The sequence below is a fragment of the Molossus molossus genome, unplaced genomic scaffold (genome assembly GCF_014108415.1).
Source record: "Molossus molossus isolate mMolMol1 unplaced genomic scaffold, mMolMol1.p scaffold_m16_p_19, whole genome shotgun sequence".
Lineage (NCBI taxonomy): Eukaryota > Metazoa > Chordata > Mammalia > Chiroptera > Molossidae > Molossus > Molossus molossus.
This window is the reverse complement of record NW_023425354.1, coordinates 42,437,722-42,445,734: the sequence shown is the minus strand read 5'-3', so window position 1 is coordinate 42,445,734 and position 8,013 is coordinate 42,437,722. Positions and strand designations below refer to the sequence as shown.

The 8,013-nt window shown below is 58.4% G+C and overlaps 1 protein-coding gene across 2 annotated transcripts; it reads right to left on the bottom strand.

Annotated features, from left to right (window-relative positions):
• Positions 1-1,266: 1,266 nt before the first annotated feature.
• Positions 1,267-6,643, bottom strand: SERPINF2 (serpin family F member 2). 2 transcript variants are annotated; one of them, XM_036269308.1, is made up of 9 exons: positions 6,581-6,643; positions 6,392-6,430; positions 6,237-6,299; positions 5,771-5,972; positions 5,190-5,333; positions 4,840-5,043; positions 4,230-4,372; positions 2,382-2,586; positions 1,267-1,742 (listed from the first exon to the last, which is right to left on the bottom strand). In XM_036269308.1, exons 1-9 carry the CDS (start codon positions 6,641-6,643, stop codon positions 1,333-1,335), a joined length of 1,473 nt encoding a protein of 490 aa, XP_036125201.1. In that variant the 3' UTR covers positions 1,267-1,332. The 2 variants fall into 2 exon arrangements, with proteins under 2 accessions (XP_036125201.1, XP_036125202.1); XM_036269309.1 differs by lacking the exon at positions 5,771-5,972 and having other exon boundaries at positions 6,227-6,299.
• Between the last annotated feature and the right edge of the window lie 1,370 nt (positions 6,644-8,013).

The window sequence follows — 8,013 nt, the reverse complement described above, 5'->3', positions numbered from 1 at the left end:
CCCTCTGCCAGGACACCCTTCCCAGATGTCCACAGCGGCCCCCCCCCCCCCCCCGCTTCCTTTCTCACCGCTCTAATCACTCTGACATTCCAGGTATTCCACTGTTTATTCACCACCTGTTTCCACACTGCTAGTTTGTGAGAAGCAGGATTCCATCCCTTGCTTTTAATCACTGCCCTTCAGGGCTGCAGGTGGCATGGACATCCTGCACTCAGACAAGGGCCCACCCACGTGGACACCCACACTGCCCCTGTCCTGTGCCAGGTGTCCCCAACTGCTTCCCCCAAAATCCTCGGGCACTGACAGCCTCCAGCTGGATCCCCCACACCAGGCTGGCGGGCGCCAGCTCCTGGCAGAGGGGCCAGCGTGTAATTAGAAACTCCTCAAGCTCCCTAATTGCCAGTTCTTCTCCCCAAACAGGAGGCTGGTGCTATTCTGAGCAGCCCTTGTTGCAGGCGGCCTGAGGGCTGGAGAGGAACTGGCCGAGGGCAGAGCCAGCGGGCTTGGAGGTGGCCCTGGAGACGCCTGGAGAGGTCAGAGGGGACTGCACGTGGAGGAGGGCTGGTGAGTGGCCAGAGACCAGACGTGGCACAGAGGGCCGCTGCTCCTGGGGCCCAGCCTGAGCCTCAGTCCAGTCTGCTCTGCAGCCTCCTCCCTGCCTTCCTCAGCCCCCCTGCTCCCACCGGTGCCCGGAACAGTGACATCAAAGCAGCCCATTCATTCTTTATTCGGGTAGCATAAAAATCACTACAAAAACTTTACAAAAGAGCCATAAGGAGAGCTAATGCCACCCTCCTCAGCCCCTGAGACCCCAGGCAGAGGAGGAAGAGAAGAGAGGAAGGAGAGGGAGTCCTGGCCCCGTCGGTATCACTCAGGACCAGCAGGGAGACTGAGGTGACAGAGGTGGCGGCTGGTGGCCTTGGGCAGGTAATGGCAGAGGCAGTGGTGGGACGCTCGACCTCCGCGCGAAGGGTAGAACAAGGCTGACCCTCGTGTCTAACCCCAGGACAGTGCTCTGCCCCCAGGGCCTCTGTGTCCTCCCCGCAGCCGGGGCATCCAATCCCTCCTGTCCCTCCCTCTCTGGTAAACAAATGTGGAGGTACCCCAGCAGACTGAAGGAATAACCCACCTACCTTGCTGACAAAAGTGGGTCCACAGCTGCCCCTCCTCCCCACCCCAAGCTCCCCCAGAGGAGATAGAAAGAATGGCTCCCCGGGTCCCCCAGACTGCCCACCCAGGCCCCGCCCCTAATCCCACAAAGCTGTTTGGAAAGAGTCATGAATCGAGAGGCTGGTCCAGGCAGGGACTCAGGATGCTGGAGCCCACAGCCCCTCACTTGGGGCTGCTAGGTTGGGGGTAATCCTCCTCTGAGAGGGGCGCCAGTTTCAAGTCAGGGCCCAAGAGCTTGTCTCCGCGGGGGAAGGCTTTGTGGTTCGGGAAAAGGTCCCTGCTGGCAGGGGAGTCCTGCTGCTCCTTGTGCTCCCGCTGTGCACCAGGGTTGGGGTTCCTCACACTGCCCACAAAGAGGGGCAGGCTCATGGTGTCTTCCAGGATGAAGAAGAGGAAAGGGCGGTTCACGCTGAAGGAGAGGGACATGCGGGTCATGGCAGAGCTGGTGGCTGCGGCCGCCTCCACGCCGGCCTCACCGAGCTCCAAAGCAGACTGATGCTGCACACTGGACACCACCAAGCTCTGGTCAGAGATCCCACGCAGGTCTGGGGCCTGAAACAGCTCCTGCAGGCCTGCCCGGGGCAAGAGATGGCTGGTCAGAGCTGCCTTCTGCCCCACGGTCTTCCTGGACCCTCCTGGGAGGGTATCTGGCATCCTGGCCAGGAAACACCTTGAACCCACAGATCCCTGGTTAACTCCTATTTAACCCTCAAGTATCAGCTTAGAGGTTACTTCCTCCAGGAAGCCTTCCCTGATCCCCTGCTCCAAAGTCCAGACAGGTGCCTTTTCAATGTTCTCCCAGGTGAACTAGAGAGAAGCCCTCTGTCTTATCACTGATGCTGAATTGTAAGTACCGATACCTCATCTGCCTGCTCCATTAGACCGAGCTCTTTGTACATAGAGGGCTCCCAGTGCCTAGTACAACGCCCCTTGCAGGAGAGCCAGCGAGGCTCACGTACCACTCCAAGCTCTCCACTGGGATCCTTTACAGTGCTGTCTTGGGCAGAGCAGGTCCTCATTCCCTGGACTGCCCAGCACACCCTAGAACAGATGGTCCAGGGACTCATATCAAACCCTCTCACCTTCTTAAGCCTCAGAAAAGGCCAGGACACAAAGCTAGCTTTGTCTCGGACCCACTGCCGGCTGGGCTTCCTTCTCATCCACCCTGCCCAGCCTGACCTAGGTGGCTGTCCCACGCCCTGCCTCCTTACCCATCTGGCTGAGGGTGGCCACCAGGTCCAGCTGATATTTCAGATGCAGCTTAGGCAGCTGGACCTTGGTGATCCTCTCCTCAAGCAAGGGCTGGTGCAGGATGTCCCAGCTCAGGTTGGCCAGCACCTGGGACACATTCCACTCAAAGTAGGTGGGCACAATGACCACAAAGCTCATGTTGTTCTTAAAGGGGAAATAAGCCACCTACAGACAAACGAAGGAGACAATGTGAGGACCAGAAAGCACCCAGACCTAGGTGGGTCTGGGCCAGCATGTGCTTCTGAGACCGATGGACCTGGGTTCCAGTCCATCCATCTTACGTATGAGCTCAGCCGCCCCAAGCCTCCAATTCCTCACCAGTGAAGTGGAGTACCACTGCGTGCCCACACTGCAGGCGGACGTGTGACCCAAGGAGAACGCCTTTGAAGCTTCCAGCAGAATGTCTGCACGTAGGCTGCGCTCAATAAATTCAATAAATGGTGCCTCTCTTTCTCCAGCTGCTTCTACCTGCTAGCCCTGTGACGCGGGGTGAAGAATCCCGTGTTCCTCTCTGTTTCCCCATGTATACAATGGACTTGTGATGTTGGTTTTCAAACTCCCCCGGGTTCCGCAGAGCGGCTGCTGCAAAGGGCGGTACTCTCTCCACCCCTCTCGCCTTCAGCAGTGACTTTGCCCAGCCCTGTGACTTGGGGTAAGATTTCATGCGAATGGGGTTTCTGCAGCTAAAGAAATATGAAAACGACTGGGCTTGATGGTCTCTTGCAACTTGGACTCCTGAGGCTCAGCAGGCCCAGACGGCAGGACCCCAGCGGGCGGGAGGAGGACCGGCGTCTGGCTGCCTGGCCAGCCCGAGGGCCTGAGAACAGGAAGGCCGGGAACACGAGGAGAGGGGACAAAGGGTGAGGGCGGAATGGGCAGGACGGAGCCTGGAAGGAAGGAGCCGCAGGAAGAACACGGGTGGGGTGGAAAACCAGACTGTCCTTTCGGATGAACTGGAGAGAAGCCACTTGCTGCTCCAAGGGCCGGCCTCGTCCACAGCCCCACTCAGGCTGCAGAAGTAGATGTGGTCTGTGTCATGCTGGCCTTGGGAAACTACCCACACTGCCACCTCAGCCACAGGCACCAGTCCTTCTGGCCCAGGGGTCAGTGCCTGAGCCAAGGGGACCACATTTAGGCTAGAAGCAAGGGAGCCCACACCTGAGACAGCTTGGCACAGCACTATCCAATCAGAACGCTGATAAATCCACCCCAATCAGATCCTCCCTTCTAAGAAACACTGTATGAGAGCTCAGGTTGCATCTCCCAGGCTTGGGAGTGCTGAGGCCCTGAGTGGCTCCATGGCTGCTGGGGTGCCCCACAACCCATGTGTTCTTTTAATAAAACCCCCATAACCAGAGGTCAGCAGGGTCTCAACTCAACGCCCCCTCCTCAAAACATGCTCCCTGACCACTCTGGCTGAAATACCTTCTCCATCACTATAGATCAGTGTTTTCTCCCTCTCGCTAACTGCGTTATCCTGCTGATGGTGTGTGCTCGTGTACTTCATGTCTTCACGCCCGAGAACAGGATCTGGGCTCCTTTGTGTTCCACTGAATCCCCAGTGCCTAAAACAGCAACTGGCACGGAGCAAATGCCCAATATCATTTTGTAGAATGAATGAACCTAGAGAGCCTGGAGCCTCAGCCTCCCTGGGTGGGGGCATAGTGAGACTTTTCATAGCCGTATGCCCCAGGGACATAACCACATGGAAGGTGAGGACACGCCTCCCCACCCCAGGGCCTGCTTCATAGCCTGCCTACTCCCTCCCCCCTCCCAGCATCCAGGCTCGGCCTGGGCAACCAAGGGACCTGAATCTCAGGCTGCTCCAGCAGGGTCCAGCGCAGAGGGTACATGTGGGCTTGCATCATGTCCACTGGCACCGTGAACTGCTCGTCCAGGTGGAAAGCTTCTCTCTTGGTGAGGCTGGGGTCGAACTTGCTCTTCCAGAAACCTGCATCCAGCAGAGGGCAGGGGCCACATAGACTGGGACCAGGGTGGGTTCTATACCACCAGCCTCTTCCCCATCCCTCTCTGAACCCATGTGAGAGACAAAAAGTGGGGCCAAGACCACAGAGGGTGCTGTGCCAGTTAATACCCAGTTGATCTGAGGTCTCTTTAAAAAAATCTGGGCATGCATTTCCCCATGCCCTGCCATGCTCCCAGGAATCTCTCACTGGGTCTTCTCAGATTCAGTTTCCTCCTAGGGTACTGTCTCCACAACAGCCCCATCCAGTTCCTGGGAGCCCTCCCTGCCGCACCATGACCTGTCTCCTACCCTCTCCCAAGCCACAACCCAGAGAGCCCCCTGCCTCCTGGCTCAGCCCTGAGGAGGGGGAAGAACTGCTGCGCAGCCAGCTCAGCCTACAGGGCAGAGGTAGGAGCTGCCCAGGTGGGGACCTGAGAAGAGGAGGAACGCACCCTGGAAATGGATGGCATTGAGGAGGAGCAGCACTGTGTCATCTGACAGCTCCGAGAGGAAATCCTCAATCTTCCCCTCCGTGGTCTCCTTCACCCATTTGTTGATGTTCGCCAAGTCATCCCCCTCCTTTCCCATCAGGTTCATGGGCTTTGCACCAAAGAGATGTTCTGATTGTTTCAGGAAGTCCTCTTTGATGGGGAATCCTACACAGAAGAGGTCACAAGTGTTCCCAGGGCTCAGGTTCCACAGGCAACAGTGACCAAACTGGCTATCTGAGGCCGAGCTCATCTCCGTCACCCTGTCCAGCCCCAGGGCACTACCCGGGGAGCTCCCCACCACCAGCACCTACCTTTCTGCAGGTACATTCTGGCAGCCATTCGCAATGCCCCAGGGCCCAGGTCCTGGCAGAGACGGCTCAACAGGTGGGGGAGGCAGGGCGCCGGGTCCGCATGCAGCACCTGCCGCAACCTCTGCAGTGTTTGGTTCTGAGCACCTAGAGGGGACCGCATCGGCTGGGGCCCAGACAGGGGCTCTTCCCCAGCACCACTGCCCACCCAGTCCCTCTCGAGTACCCGCCGTGAGCACGCCCACTGAGCTGGTCTGAATGACAGGACTCCCCACGTCTACTTCCATCTCTGCTGCTGAGAGTCTGGATGACCACGCCTCTCGAAAACTGTCATCCCTCCCTGAACCTCAGTTTTCCATAACAAGGCCCTCCGGTCCAATAGAGACATTACAGCTATCACACTCTTTCCTGAAAGTCACCAGAGGCAGGTTCCAGGGCCAATCCCTGGGAATCGGATTCACAGACTTGAGGTGGGCCCAGGAATCTGCATTTTTACCAAATGTCCAAGTGACCCTCATGGAGGAGTAATTCTGAACTACTGAGCCTTTCAGCTCTGCTGGTCTGGACAGGTGCTGCCATGGTACCTAGTGCCAGGTGAGACAGTGCCAAGGCCACACTCAGAGGTGACAGGATGAGGTTGGGGCTGGTGGACCGTTGGGCCACCAGGGAGAAGAGGTCTGTGGTGAAGGCCATCATGGCCTTGGCCAGCCTGCGAGTCTGCTCCCGGGTTGGGGCCTCACTGCAGTCTCCTGGGGAGTTCTTTGAGACAGTCTGACCACCAGCCTCCTGCAGGGATATATCAGGGATCAGTGGGGGTCAAGGGTCAATTCCAGGTTCTGTGAAGCTCTCCTTTCAACCCCCGGAGCCTGGGTGCAGCAGGTCCGAGTCCCAGTCCTGATACATTCTGGAGACCAGATACCTTCCCCATCCCTCTCACCCTCTCCCTTCAGTCCTCAGCCTCAAAGTCACACCTCCGGCTCCCTCACCCCTGCCGATTGGTTGCCCTCCCTCAGGCCCCGCCCACTCTTTCCCAGCCCCACCTGGTTGTACCTGGTTGCCCAACTTGAGGAAGCTAAGCGGGGATAGCCTCTCCTGGGATGGCCCGATTATTATCTGAAGAAAGGAGGAAGCAGATGGAGAAGGGCCCTTCCCACAGCTCCCCCACCCGGCACAAGCCACAGAGGTGAGGCCCCTCTTCCCAGTACCTGCTGGCCCACAGGCTCCAAGGCGCTCACTGGAGAGAACTGTTGAAAAGGGGTGAGGAGAGATGGAGGAACCCCCTCAGAGCCAAATCCTCCAGCCATCGGCCCTTCTCCTCTTCCCCCTCAGACCTCTGGCCTCTCCTATACCCACCTCCTCTCCCCACCCAGACCCAGCCCACAGCCCAGGCTCACCACCAGGCAGGGGCCTTGCAGGCAGGACAAGCTGAGCACCAGGAGCCCCTGCAGCAGCGCCATTTCCTGTGTGGGACAGGAAGCCTTGGTTCCCAACCGCCCCCACACGCTGTCACCAGTTATCCGACTGGCGACCTGAGGCCAAGGGCCTGCACCCACTGTGGAATCCCACCACGTGATCCCTGGCTGGCAACGTCCTGAGCCATCACCGCGGAGACGACAACGCAGCTACAGCACTCCCCGCCCAAAACACACTAGCAAGTGGCTCTCAGCTTCGAGGGGTGGGATTTCCCCCGATTGTTTTCCCCTTTATGTGCCCCGGTTTTTCACATTTCATGCACTGAGACTGTTTTGGTTCATAGGGGGAAAATATCAAAACAAAAAAAGTCCTCATTTTTCCAGGCCCAGCACTGAGTCAGACCTGGGTTTGAATCCAGACTGACTCTTGCCAGGGGACCTTGGACATCTCCCTGAACCCCTCTGGGCTTCTTATCTTGTAAAATGGTGGCACGAGTCCCTACCTCCTAACCACAGGCGTCGTGAGGACCAGAATAAGGCAGGCTTTGTGAGCCAAATACAACGCCTGGCACTCAGTCCCTCGCTGGCAGCCTAGCCCAGGCCCCTCTTCTGAGAACCCGGCCCTGCTGGGCTCCCTCCCCACATCTCCTGTCCAAGTGGCCCACCTTCTCCGGCTGGTCTGGTCTGGTCTTGCCCACAAGGGTGGACAGGCTGTTGAGGCCCTGAGGTCTCAGCAGGGGTGGTGGGGTGTCCCGAGAACCACCTTGTTGACCCAGCGGCGTAACCCAATGAATGACTGGCCAGAGCCACCTTTGGACTTACGGAAACACTCTGCTCCTGCCTCCGGGAAGCCAGGCTGGCAGAAGGGGATGGACAGGTCCCACACACTCCGCCCCCATGTCAGGGCCAGTCCTTCCGGAGGATCCGTCTATCGCCCCTGGCCCCAACCCTCATATACAAGGGCCCTGGGCCGGGGTTCTGATCCCCAACCTGGACTTTTGAATCTTCCAGGGTTCTCAAGAAAAGACCTCGCATTTTTCAAGTCCCTGAGACCTTCCCCTTGTCGCCGCACCTTGGTCCCGCATCACCCCAGGAGGCTGGAAAACAACAGGCCCCCTGAATCAATCCAGCCAGACCTCCCCAGCCATGTGGGCAGCTCTCACCTCCTCCTGCCCGAGGAGCAGGCCGTTACCACTTCCCTCGTGCCTCTGCCGGCTCCTCTCTGCTGCACACAATGTCCCTCTGGGACACTTAGGTGCTCCCCACGCTCTGCCGGGGCTCAGCCAGCCCAGAGGAACCCTCCCCTCCCACCAGGACCTTTGCTCTCAGCCAACCCCTGTTCTGGTTGCTTTCTCCTCTGGTAAATATTGACATGCATGTCCGATTAAACATTGATATTGGGGCCAGAAGCCCCT